We start from the raw sequence: 13,969 nt of genomic DNA, 5'->3' as shown, positions 1-13,969 counted from the left end.
CCTCCCTCCCTCCCTTCCTCCCTCCCCCCACCTCCATTTGCTCCCTCTCTCTCTTCCTCTCTGCATGCACCAAACTTTTTTTTTTTCCTTTTGAAAGTTACCTAGGAAACAAAGCCTTTTGTGTTCCAACTTTATTTGAGCTATTCACTTCGCTGAGAATCTGCACAAAAGCTGAGGAGTGAAAGAAGGTTGCAATATTTTACTTAAACCGTTCATGGCGAACACAAATTTCCCATGGGGGGGAGGTTATATACCGTTGGGTGTGTTGGGGGGCTTTGCAGAAACCTCTGAGAAGGTAAGTAAATGCTGGGCTTTCCTTTAAACAAGGGGCTCTGGAACCTATTCTTTAAAGAGACTGGGGACAGTTCATTTGACAGCATACGTGATCCCGAGCCAATAGTACAGTTTCCAATGTGAAGACTAGATAGTTTTTTTTTTTAAAGATCCTGGTTTTAGGACAGGGGATTATTAAAATCTTATTGATATAAAAGGAGATACTCATTTTATACAGTTACCTATCTTCCTCTGAACTGTATAAAGAAAACCAGGTTCAATAGTGGAAATTGGGTCTTTTACTACACTGGTTTAGAAACCCAACCCTGAAACCAAAAGTGGATTGGAGCCTTTTGAATAATCTGGGCCTGGAGCCCAAGCTTGAAATAAAAGTTAGGCAACATTAATATTTATCAAAGGCTTGGATAGACAATTTTCAAATGTCATATAGAATTCAAAGCCTCTAACTTACACAGCTGGAAGGAAAGTTTTGTACCACAAAGCCAAAAGAAAATAAACTAGAACTTTCCTACCCATCCAAGTTCGAAAGAAAAACCCACTTGAATCTTTCCCTCCAGAGACAGAATATGTTTGTTCCACTGTAGTTAGGTACTGGGGCACCTCTTTACTTTGGCTTTTCCACAGCCGTCTAATGTCAGTTAAACTGACTTTTTAAAATGTCATTCATCAAAGCTGTCATCCTGATGTGAAATGAACTCCTGCAGTTTTGATGGCCTCTTGGATTAGGCTGGCTCATCCTCCAGGTGGTATGTTCCAGACTCTCACGTCTTGAGTTTTCCTGCATGTTTCTGAGCATTTTTATAACCTGTAGCTCATCTGCCTCTTTTGATCATTGTGGTATAGAGGTCTCAAGTTTTTGACAGGAACTTACAGTGATGTAGAGACAGGCAGTTTTCTTCAGTTTGGAGGTACAGGATTTCTGACCAACTTGTCTCAATTCCATTTCACCTGAAAAGCATGCTTTGTGAGCCTATTTTTTTCCCTTCTGTATCTCTTCACTGTTGAAACAAAACTTTAAAATAGTTGTACTCACTGTTTTCTAGAACTGTTTTCTTTGTCCTACATGCTTATTTCTATCCTTATTTTTTAAAAACTGGAACTATAAAATCCCTTATGTGTGTAAGCTATGGGAACTGAATCTAAATGTATTTTATTCACAGTCCCACTCTCCAGAGGATGAAGACACAGATGTCATGTTAGGGCAGAGGCCGAAAAACCCAATCCACAATGTTCCTTCTACACTGGATAAGCAGACCAACTGGAACAAAGCACTACCTCTCCCAACTCCTGAGGAGAAGATGAAACAAGATGCCCAAGTGATTTCTTCTTGCATTATTCCCATCAATGTCACTGGTATTGGTTCCTTTCTTAATTTTGGGGGCACTTGGGTCTGAATCGTCTATGTATTAAACATGTTCAAAACCTGTGCTGTTAGCCTTCCTTGTCAGCTAAGAATACCACTTTGTTGTGAACAAGAAATCTTCTGTTAACATACAATCCAGGAGATATTCAGTAAGCTTTTGTCAGGTTTTGAGCACCAATTTGCATATATTCTGCTGGACTGCTTGTTATGTAAATGATGGACAGTTTCTTTCAGAAAAAAACAAATCACCAAATAGCTCTTTGGCAGTGATTAATCACGTGATAATGATGTGTGGCACCATCCAAAAGAACGCAGCAAAACCTAGGTTTTTAAAACTGCAAGTAAGGTTCTGTCGACCAAATAGGAAATCTGTTTTCATGCTTCCCTAGATGAAGGTAGGCTTTTTCTAAAAGACCATTAGACTCATGTATTGATTTTTAGGGATTTTAAACCTGAAAATATGTAGATACAGGGATGAAGGATGAATTGTATTTTAAAATTGGCGAACTTGGCTTCCTTTCCATTTCTGCTGTTGTATGTGTTGGAAGTTTGCACAGTAGTCTAGATAGGATGGGAGACTAGCTGGACTTTTCTTCAAAGCCTATTAGCAGAAGTAGTGAATTCGGGAACTGGAGCTGGGAATTTTAGTTGTAAATCAGATGATGTTTTACTTTTTAAAGGAATCTATAGGTTAGTATACAAAGTGATAGATTTAGTAGTGGTGTGTGTGTGTGTGTGTGTGTGTGTGTGTGTGTGTGTGCGCGCGTGTGTGTAAGAGAGAACAATGGAGAGAGAAAGTCAGAGAGTTATACTTTATTCTCAACCATTCTCCAAATTAAAAGATCTCCCATTGGTATTTTTAAACACCTCTTTTAGTTTCCATTTACCTTATTTATATAATGAAAAAGTTTTAAAAAGCCTTACTTTGACTGCCTTCAATCTTGATTCCCAGTAACTGCAGACTGCATGTCCCCTGAGAAAGCATTTTGGACTTTGCTATTATCAACTCCACTCAGATTTCTCTCACCTAGAGTGGGGAGCAAATGGACCAGGTATCTGGGACAGGTATTCTTTTCGTCTTGCATAAGAGGTACTCTAATGCATTGGCCAGTTGTGTCATGAGCTAGGACTTAATTTTCCTGGTGACCTATTTGACTTATAGGTTAAATTATTCTAAGGATGTGCACTTCTGTGACCTCTATAATATAAATGAGATGTGTTCGAGGAGTTCAGAATGGATCATTCTGGCACCCTTTTAAACTAATTTTCAGTCTGGGAACATCTGACTATTAGCAGCTCCTGCTTCTTTTCTGGTACTGTAAGTAAAAATCTTGTTTTAAATGTAGTACTGTGATTATAGGCCATCATCTTGTGATTAGGAAGAGGAGAAGATTTTCCTTTCAGTTTTATTTCAGGAACTCTCGAAATGAAAGCCCAGATTAGACGTTGATTTCAAGAGCTTTAATGAGAACATTGTTAATGGTGTCCATATAACACACAGTGTCTGTATATCATGCTTTCAATAATCATTAGGATTCAAATGAAGGATTTTAGTTTTTGATTGGAATCAAGAAAGGAAATTCTCATTTATATGAATTCTCTGAGAGCACTGTAATCGTTCATCACATAATAAAGGTATTTCAAATTGAGCCTAGAAACTGTTGACACTGAGATGTTATGCAGCTGACCCAAGGTTTAACAATCCATCCAACCCCATGCTTAACAGGAAAAAATAATGAGGTGAGCAAATCTCAAAGCACAGTGTTTCAGCTTTCCGAGCCACTGCTTACACTGACAAATCTACAATGTATGCTTGTAACATACAGAGTTTGAATTCCTTACCGTCTTCCACACTGTTCTAGTTGAATAAAACCACATATAGTGCAATGTATGTGAACATAGAGAAGTAATAAGTACCATGGATGCCCCCTACATATATAATAACAAACAATGCTTTAAAGACTAGGGAGTCTATCTTATTAGCTGATTGGTACAGAAGCTAGATCCATTTAAGTACAGGACCAAGAACTTCTCTGTATATTCATTTCCAAACCAAAAAGCATCCAATTTAGTCACAAGAAGAAAGTTGAGTTATATAATTATTGAAAAGAAGAAAGCCCTAAGCTATTATGGTTCCTCACAGTAGTGTGTGTGTGTGTGTGTGTGTGTGTGTGTGTGTGTGTGTAAATACTTGGAGAGGATATTTGGACATAGGAGATGGAAGGAGAAAAACTCACAAAGATGCTTTTAATGAAGAAATGGGTCAGGATATGTTAGGTTCACATCTTGGTTTCAGATCTACTATACAAAGGTATCAGTTTCAGGGAGCCCAGAAATAGACCAGTAAATAATAGTGGCTAAAGGTTATAACCAGTTCAGCATGAGAGAGCTTTGTTCACATCCCTTTCTCTTCTTTCTGTTTCTTTTGGTTTTCCTCTTTTGCTTGTTGCTTTTGGCAGTACAAGCTGCCGTGGAAGGCTACACTTAGAAGTAAAGCTTAATGTACTGCAGCATTTAAATAAGGACTATAGAAGGGCTCCCTTACATTTGTTCACAAGCTTAATGCAAAGTTGTCCCTGACTTCCAATCAATAAATATCACTGTGTTCCAAGCAACTGAAAATTTGTCTGCCATTTAAAGGCTAATGAGATTTGTTTGTGGGTTGCAGGAGTTGGTTTTGACAGAGAAGCAAGTATACGCTGTTCTCTTGTTCATTCACAATCTGTACTACAGCGGAGACGAAAATTGAGGAGAAGGAAAACAATCTCGGGGATTCCCAGAAGAGTTCAACAAGAAATAGGTGTGGTATAAAAATGCTCATGGTTTCTTTTTAGTGGGGGTTATAAGGAGATGAAATAGAGGCCTACTTTCAACTGCTTTCAACTATAACATTCCTTATAAATACTTACTGCTTTAACTTTTAGTACTTTTAAAATGCTGTATATTTATTTGTGTTCAGAAAACCATTTGCCATTATTTTTTTTAACTCTGTTCCTGAACATAAAGGTTTAACCTTATAGATTAAGGCATATACATGCAAGCCTTCCAGGTGAAATATAATATTTTGCCTACTTAAGCATTTCATTAAGATAGGAAATATGAATAAAGATTCAATGCAAGAAGTTTTTGAAAACTAACTTCATTTGAAGAGAAATTGCACTTTTATGTGATTACTTTTAAAATAAATTTTAAACATATTCAAATATGGAACCTTAAAATTTAAAATCTTTAGGGACATTTAAAGGTTTTACTCTTCAGTATGTTTATAATATTTCTACCAGTTTCAAAATATTATGGTAGCAGCTTATATAAATAAGACTTTAATTTTTATAATGAGCTCTATGAATTATATTCTATTATGTTTGTATTACAAAACACTAATGAAAAATAGTGGCCAGTACTTTAGGTTTTGTATTCAGGTTTTTGTGTTTTGTTTTGAATTTTTTAAAATCATGTTTCTTTTATAAAAGCAGTTACTTATTAGGGTAAATTAATGTGAAGAGACATGGTTCATAAAAAAAAGCATATCTTCTCTCAATAACTATTCATGATACGTGTGTGTGTGTATGTGTATGTCTATGTATGTGTGTGTACATGTATACATAATATAATATATACAAGTAGAAAGAAACAGAGATAAACTGAGGAACATAAAGCATTTTAACTTTCTCCTAGCTTTATATAATGATTTTTTTTTTCTGTAAGAGAAAGTTCTAGTGTGGTAGTACGTAGATTTTATAAACAGTCTTCAAAATGCCTGTTAGTCTGTTGAGATGTAATATCTTACCATGTTTTCCTTGTCCCCTAGATTCTGATGAATCACCAGTGGCCAGGGAAAGGAATGTGATTGTGCACACAAACCCAGACCCCTCCAACACTGTCAATAGGAGGTCCGGAACCAGGGACTCTGAATGCCAAACTGAAGACATTCTGATTGCAGCTCCATCTAGAAGGAGAATCAGAGCTCAAAGGGGTCAAAGCATCGCAGCTTCCCTTTCTCATTCTGCTGGCAATATCTCTGCCCTGACAGACAAAGGCGATACCATGTTTACTCCTGTCGTGAGCAACCGTACAAGATCTCGGAGCCTTCCTCGGGAGGGAAATAGAGGTGGAGATGCTGAACCCAAAGTTGGTGCTAAACCCTCAGCATTTGAAGAAGGGAAACATTTTGTGGGTGACCATGAAAGAACCACTAATGATTGTAGTGAAGCTCCGAGCAGCGCAAGTACACAGGAACACCAGCCTGCTTTGGGCCTAGCCTGTTCTCAACATCTTCACAGCCCCAAGCAAAAGTTAAGTGAGAGAGGGAGATCACGTCTGTCCCGAATGGCGGCTGACTCTGGAAGCTGTGACATCTCCTCCAATTCAGACACCTTTGGAAGCCCCATCCATTGCATTTCCACGGCTAGTGTCCTCCTTAGCAGCCACATGGACCAGAAAGATGACCACCAGTCGTCCAGTGGTAATTGGAGTGGGAGCAGCTCTACATGCCCCTCACAGACCTCAGAGACAATCCCTCCTGCAGCTTCTCCTCCCCTCACCGGCTCTTCTCACTGTGACTCAGAATTGTCACTGAACACTGCTCCTAACGCTAATGAAGATGCCAATGTCTTTGTGACAGAACAATACAACGACCACTTGGATAAAGTAAGAGGCCACCGAACAAACTCCTTTACCTCCACTGTTGCAGATCTGCTGGATGACCCCAACAACAGCAATACAAGTGACAGTGAGTGGAATTATCTGCACCACCATCATGATGCATCGTGCCGCCAAGATTTTAGTCCTGATCGTCCAAAGGCAGATAGCTTGGGATGCCCAAGTTTTACAAGCATGGGCACCTATGACAGCTTTCTGGAAAAGTCTCCTTCAGACAAAGCAGATACTAGCTCTCATTTCTCAGTGGACACAGAAGGATACTATACCTCGATGCACTTTGACTGTGGTCTCAAAGGTAATAAGACCTATGTCTGTCACTATGCAGGCCTGGGCCCAGAGAATGGTCAGGGTGGCGGAGTTCCTCCTGCTCTTCCGGACTGTGCCTGGCAAGAATACTTAGACCACAGGAGGCAGGGGAGACCAAGCATCTCTTTCAGGAAACCAAAGGCAAAGCCAACTCCACCTAAACGTAGCTCATCATTGAGAAAATCTGATGGAAATGCAGACATTTCTGAGAAGAAAGAACCAAAGATAAGCAGTAGTCAGCACCTGCCTCACAGTTCCAGGGAAATGAAGCTGCCTCTTGATTTCTCCAGCACACCTTCTCGTGTGGAAAATGCCAATCTGCCTGCAAAGCTGGAGTCTTCTTGGATAAACCAGAGTGAACATGCTATTAAAGAACCTCAGTTGGACACTACAGACATTTCACCATTCAAAGATGAAGGTGCTGAATCAACTCACTATGCAGACCTCTGGCTTCTAAATGACTTGAAAACAAATGATCCTTACAGATCCTTATCTAATTCTAGCACTGCTACGGGTACCACAGTGATCGAATGCATCAAATCTCCAGAGAGTTCTGAATCCCAAACATCCCAATCAGAATCAAGGGCAACCACCCCATCTCTTCCTTCGGTTGACAATGAATATAAACTAGCTTCACCAGAAAAGCTGGCTGGCTTAGCATCTCCATCAAGCGGCTACTCAAGTCAGTCGGAAACGCCAACCTCCTCTTTCCCTACAGCTTTCTTTTCAGGTCCATTGTCTCCTGGAGGTAGCAAAAGAAAACCTAAAGTCCCAGAAAGAAAATCCTCACTACAGCAGCCATCTTTAAAAGATGGAGCCCTATCACTGAATAAAGATTTTGAACTTCCAATTATACCTCCTTCTCATCTTGACCTAAGTGCTCTTCATGTTTTGAATAAACCATTCCACCACCGTCACCCACTGCATGTTTATACTCATAAGCAAAACACAGTTGGAGATATGCTGAGGTCAAATCCCCCACCATCTCTTGCAATTACACCAACAGTTCTGAAATCTGTCAACCTGAGGTCCATCAGTAAGTCTGAAGAAGTTAAGCAAAAGGAGGGCAGTAATACAGATCTCCCCAACTTAGAAGAGAATGCTGTCACAGTGGCTTCTGTGGCTTCCTTATCTCCCAGTAAGGCAAGGCCACACACAGCAAAGAAATCGATATCACGCCAGTACTCTGCTGAAGATACCTTCCTGCCCTTTTTAGATTCCTCTGTAGTTGAGATGGGATCAGAGAAACATTTAGAAAAGAACCGTACTTTTGATGGAAAGAGTCATGGCGATCCAGAAACTGTAACCTCAGCTAGCAGCAATCTTGCAGATTCAAATGTGATAAAAGACCAAATGCAGATGGATAGTGAACTTATCCCAGAAAGCATACCAAGTAAGAACTGTGGATTTTCAACAGGATTTCAGAGGGTGTCTGCTTCCCGCCCCAGTGATTTGGGTAGTAAAATGATACAGTATGGAGCTAGTCCAGATGGAGCCATACAACAAGGACAGAAGACACCCTCTGGGGTTGGGGAAGAAGGTGGGAAACCAGAATCTGTGGATGGAATCACACTTCAAGCCAATTCATCAACTAGAGTAACAGACATAAGCAATCAATATAAGCATCAGCGTGTTGTGAGCCGCCACCATGACAAAGTGCCTGTGACTATCCGCCATGAGTCAGAGATGTCAACTGTAAATTCATTCCCTGAAAAATGTTCTGAGCAGGAAAATATTGCTTCAGGTATTTCACCCAAAAGTGCCTCTGATAACAGCAGAGCAGAGGAGACCCAAGGAAGTATGGACGAGACTTCATTGAAAGGTCAGTTAATGATACCCAGGTTAGGGTGGGAATGTGTCCTGTGGCATAGGGTGGTTCCTATAGTTCCTATAGTTCTCTGGAGCCCAGAGTGTTTGTTTTCTTCTGCCATTTCTTTTCACCTATTAAAACAATCGAGAAAAAAAAGCTATTGTTATTTAGAAACTAATATTTGACAGCTATCTCTTTCATTTCAAAAACCATGGTAAGATACCTTATGCTTGTTTAATCCCAGAGTCAGGAAAATAGGGCAGTGAGATGTTTTCCTGCCCCTTAAAGATGCTTCTTTTCTTGTTTTTAGAATCCTCACCAAGTGATGACTCCATCACTTCACCACTCAGTGAGGACTCTCAAGCTGAAGCTGAGGGTGTGTTTGTGTCTCCAAACAAACCTCGAACCACTGAGGATCTATTTGCAGTCATTCACAGGTGAGAGAGTGTGACCATGTCTCCAGAAACAGGCACAGAAATGAATCTGCTTTTGAAGTGCCTCTCACTGAATGTAAATATGGGGAAGCATTTTGAACCTGTAATATGTTCAACAGCAACCAAAAAAAAAAGCAAGAGGAGAAGAATTATCTTTTTCAATCAAATTTGTAGACTAAGTATGCATGTTTGAAAATATGAATCTAGAGAGATGGACAGAGTTCAATTAAGAGAGTTCTTAATCATTGAAGGAAAGATACTGGATGATTTCTTAAGGAAAGACAGGCTCGAAGAAACTTACATGTGAAAACAATTTAGAGTTAAATTACTTGGAGTTAAAGCCCAAACTCAGGAGTAATCTCTGTTGCACATATTGTATTTATCTTTGCAGTACTAGGGATCAACCCGAAGATCTCCTACATGCTATGAAAGCACACTACAACTGACTTATACCCTTAACCTCTGACTTTTAAGTAATTTCTTGAATCTACAAAATATTGTCAAAGCTGTAATCTCACACTGGCTGACACAAACATATGTTGATTTGCTAAAACAATCTGAGCTTATCATGTCAGCTTTTCTTTCCTTTTGAAAAGTTAAGTTTCTTTCATAGAGCTGACTTTTATCTCTCAATTGAAAGGTCAGATCTGATGAATAGGGGATGTTCTCTGGGTTGCTTTTCCGGAACATGGTTGTGCCTTTGCTGCCCATGCACATATATTGTTTGTACCTGTATATCCTGTTATCATTAGCTCATATTTGCAACAATTCATTACAGCTGCTGGCCATGAAAGCCGAGTCAAAACCTCTCCTTGAAAGCAAACTCATAGTCACTGAACTAAATGATGCTATGTGTGCTCTCTCCACAAACATAAGCTCCTTCTTACCACTTGCCTTGGGGACCTAGATTGAATCCCCAAAGGGAAAAAAAACCCCTTTCCACAGACTTACCATTTTGGGAGCAAATTCTTTGCAAGCAGTTTATAATCTCTCCTCTCATCCTTTGGGCTTCTGCTTTTTAAAGGGTTTCTGTTTTTTGTTGGTTGTTGGTTCTCTGGGGTTTTTTTCTTAAAGAAGGAACACTGCTCTTTAGCAACTGCATTCTCCTAAGGATTCTACTAGTAGCATCTTCTGTGCGTACCTTAGCAGGCAAGCTTCCTCACAAACAGGGCAAGAATCACTAATATATTCTTCACCCCAGTTGTCTAAACTTCAGTTATATTCCTCTAACCCTCACACTTTATCTTCAAACTCAGTACAGGCTATTAATTTGCTATGTAAGTTAATGAACCTTCAAAGAACCATCTGGTATAGCTAGAATATTGGGCAGGATATAAGTTGTAGAATCAAAAAGACAATCAGATTGGAATAGGAAGCCACTTTCTGTGCTGTCTTGAATAAATTGAATATCTGAACTTACCCTATTACTATAAGTAGAAATACCTACATCTCACAGATTTGACTCTGATGATAAACCAATATTTTGTGTCTAGAATGCTGTAGATGCTAAGAACTTCTGCTATTTAAAAAAAAAAAAGAACTTCTGCTATTGAAAACTACCTGCTGGTGGTACTAAGCATTGATATGCAAAGATATCAAACACTGGGGTTTTTATGACTAAAATCACCCTCTTCTGGAATGCAGCAGGGCAAAGCTCACACTTTCTTTACCCCTTATGTTTCTAAATTATTAAAGAGTATGCCACCAAAGTCAGGAATGACTGAGTTCTTTTGAAGATTCACTGAGTTTATGCCAACTTAATTTTCAAAATAAGGTCAGCAATTTCATGGCTATATAGGCTATATAGATTTAAGGAGTTTGGTAATCTAGATCTGTATTTGTGTAGGATTTGCCTGTTTATTTACATCCCAGTGACGAGTTGTTTTTGCTGTCTTGAGAACTTAGATTTTATATTTTAAGCACTCCAGAGATGATTTAAGTTTTCAATTCCTCACAAAGAGTTGATTTACTGCTAGACATGCTATTAATGTCCCTGAGTATCTAAGAGTCATGATATTTGTATTAAAAAACAGACTAGTTTATTTTGAAAGTCACTTAAGTAACTTTCATGTGCAGTAAATTAAAATGTAGGTTAGTCTGCAGTGCATCTTTCTATATTCATCACGGAGCCCAATCAGGTATCAAACTAAGACCAGTCTTGTCCTACTGATGTCATTCTCTGCTTGCTGTGAGAGTGTTTTTCTCTGTATTGCAAAGACAAATTTCATGAGAAAAAGTAGCAGTGTTTCCCCATGCTGTGAACAGAAATCAGCAGCCTTAAAGTTTAGGAGTGAAAGTGATGAGTCATAACTTTCCTTAGTGTGGTCCCAATGCATAATATTCTACCATATAGGATGCTCTTAAAATATGATAGATATGAGGGTGAGATGGAATCCTTCTTGATTCATAAAATCATATGTGGACTCAGACTTTTACTCTATTTTCTCTTTTCTTAAAAGATCCAAGAGGAAAGTACTTGGAAGAAAAGATTCTGGGGATATGTCTGTCAGAAGCAAATCAAGAGTTCCCCTTGGTAGTAGTAGCAGCAGTGCCAATTCTGTCACTTCACCCAGCAGCAATGTGACAGCTGGGACTAGCCAGAGGTCTCCTGGTCTCATCTACAGAAATGCCAAAAAGTCCAACACATCCAATGAAGAGTTTAAGCTACTGCTTCTCAAGAAAGGCAGCCGCTCAGATTCTAGTTACCGCATGTCTGCTACTGAAATCCTGAAGAGCCCGGTCCTGCCCAAGCCTCCTGGGGAGTTTACTGCAGAGTCCCCACAAAGCCCTGATGATACCCATCAGGGCACACCTGGGACTGAAGCACTGTCCCCTCTGTCACCGTGCTCACCACGAGTCAATGCGGAAGGGTTTTCCTCGAAAAACTTTGCAACCTCAGCATCAGCACGAGTTGGACGCTCCCGGGTCCCACCGGTGGCCAGCAGCAGCCGCTACAGTGTCCGCTGCCGGCTGTATAATACTCCAATGCAGGCCATCTCTGAGGGAGAGACTGAAAACTCTGATGGGAGCCCACATGATGACCGATCCTCCCAGAGCTCCACCTAGTTTGCCTGAGCCAAGCTGACCTCAGATGTCCAGCCCCTTACTAATGAAAGGATTTTGTGACATCATAGAGGAACTGAGAGAAGAGGGAACAGGGTGGGGGGTTGCATCATTGCTTGGCAATGAGCTTCTAAATATGTGTTGAAGAAGCAGAAAGTGATTGAGTCATTTTTTAATTGTCATGTTTTAAGTAGCAGTTCTGTCTCTTGTGGTTTTATTTAGCATAGTTTGATTTGTCCAATCTCATTCCTTGTGATAATAGAGAATAAAAAAGTATCTTTCTTGAAACCTAGACAAGGTTTTCCCAGAGTTGCCTATTCTGAAAATAAAGCCCTCACTGTCATGATACTATAAGAAGATGAAATTACTCTGGAGGTTTGGTATTTTTTTACATTAAAATGAACTAAAGCAAAATTTAGAAGAAAGACCTACACATATGTAAATACCATATTTTTGATAAAATGTGTAAATAGATTTATCAATGATGAGTGGACAAGTGGCCAATTATCTACCACACACCAACTATTTATAGGACACACACAAATAAAGTATAACTGTATTCTGTGAATACCATTTTCATATCAAATACCATATTTAAATGTCCACCAACATGATTTCTGAGTGATAAACCTCAAATATGATTTTAAATTTGGTGAAATAATGGAAATATTGAGGTCATGTACTAAAATGTGATTAATTTTAAGTAATGATTTTAGACCTAATCATTGTTGTGACAAACTATAGCAGAAACAAGCTAATCGCAATTTGTGGCTGTGATTTGCCATGTGGCAATTTGAACAGAATGAAAAGCATGCTGTTGATTTTTTTTTTAACCAATGAAAGAAATCATCATTCTCAATGCAAAGTCCCCACCCCCAATAGCTTTAAGCAGTGTCCTTTAGAATTTAATTTTTCAATGGATCACTTTAAGGAGAATGAGTAGAGAAACCAGTAGTTAATTTTAGACCATGTTTTATATAAGGCTACTGGGGACAAACAGTCATAATCTAATGACTATACTCTTTAAGCTTCTTAATTAGCTCCAGGTTCATAAACTAACAGAAATAAAAGCTAAGCATGCCACAGAGCTATTGACTTCTCAGCAAGTACCTGTGATGAGTTTTCAGCAAAGCTTCCTCTCTGTGCTGATGAGATTCATGCTACCTAAAACTTAACAGAAATGACACTGTGAACAATGTAGTTGGGAAGTAGGTATGTGTATATGCATTATTTATATTCACTCTTCAATTGGGCATGGGGAGCAGCTCTGGTTCATAATGCTATGTACAACAAATTTTTGTCTGGTTTTACTAGATCTGCTTGATGGCAAAAGGGGAGGGTGGTGGGTGGGAAAGGAAATATCAGGGCAAGTGCTCTGATAAAATGAAGGCAGGGAAACAAGCTGAATTACTTGAAATTACTTGAATTTTCTTGTCTTAAAACTGAAAAAAAATATAACAAGTTGAAATCTGCAAGTGGTTCTCACACCTCTGGTTTTAACGTGAACTGATACTAATGTTTGAAATCATACGTGAGAAATATAAGCACCTATGTACTTAGAATAGGTTTTGAACGGGAACACTAGAAATTAGAAAGAACTAAGAAGGAATATGACCTGTGAAAGACTAGAACGTGATGACAATGACAGAACACACCAGGGTCACCAAGAAATTGATGAGCAGCTGGCATTATGCCTATGCAAGTAGTATTTGAGAAGGTAAGATGTATGAAAGGATTAACTCATGCTAAATGAAGGAGAAAGTCTGCTCTAAGAAGACACTGTCTTTCAATATAAATTTGTTGTAAGATTTACAGATTAAGAATTAAAGAATCTGTTGTTGGTGTTTTGTTTGTTTGGGGGAAAAGTCTGACTTCTTCGACTATTTGTTTTTACTACCAAATTGTGTTAGTTAATTTCTTGTCATTCTTGTATGTAAAATGGGTGTTGGGGGTGGAGGGGTAGAGGAGGAGATTGAGAACTGGGAGAAAGAATGAGAGAGAGAGAGAGAGAGAGAGAGAGAGAGAGAGAGAGAGAGAGAG

At 39.2% G+C, this 13,969-nt stretch overlaps 1 protein-coding gene across 2 annotated transcripts in view; it reads left to right on the top strand.

Annotated features, from left to right (window-relative positions):
* The window catches only part of Nhs (NHS actin remodeling regulator), a 324,596-nt gene extending 312,129 nt beyond the window's left edge, over positions 1-12,467 (top strand). For both annotated transcript variants that reach the window (XM_028762127.1, XM_028762126.1), the window contains 5 exons: positions 1,455-1,647; positions 4,326-4,457; positions 5,466-8,444; positions 8,743-8,869; positions 11,326-12,467. In XM_028762127.1, coding sequence (XP_028617960.1) covers positions 1,455-1,647; positions 4,326-4,457; positions 5,466-8,444; positions 8,743-8,869; positions 11,326-11,932 — 4,038 coding nt within the window. In that variant the 3' untranslated portion in view covers positions 11,933-12,467. The remainder of the gene's footprint in view (positions 1-1,454; positions 1,648-4,325; positions 4,458-5,465; positions 8,445-8,742; positions 8,870-11,325) is intronic.
* Positions 12,468-13,969: the final 1,502 nt, after the last annotated feature.

The sequence above is a fragment of the Grammomys surdaster genome, unplaced genomic scaffold (assembly GCF_004785775.1).
Source record: "Grammomys surdaster isolate TR1022 unplaced genomic scaffold, NIH_TR_1.0 131, whole genome shotgun sequence".
In the NCBI taxonomy this organism is placed as follows: domain Eukaryota; kingdom Metazoa; phylum Chordata; class Mammalia; order Rodentia; family Muridae; genus Grammomys; species Grammomys surdaster.
Note: the sequence above shows the minus strand (reverse complement) of the source record. Positions and strands in the feature narration are given on the sequence as shown.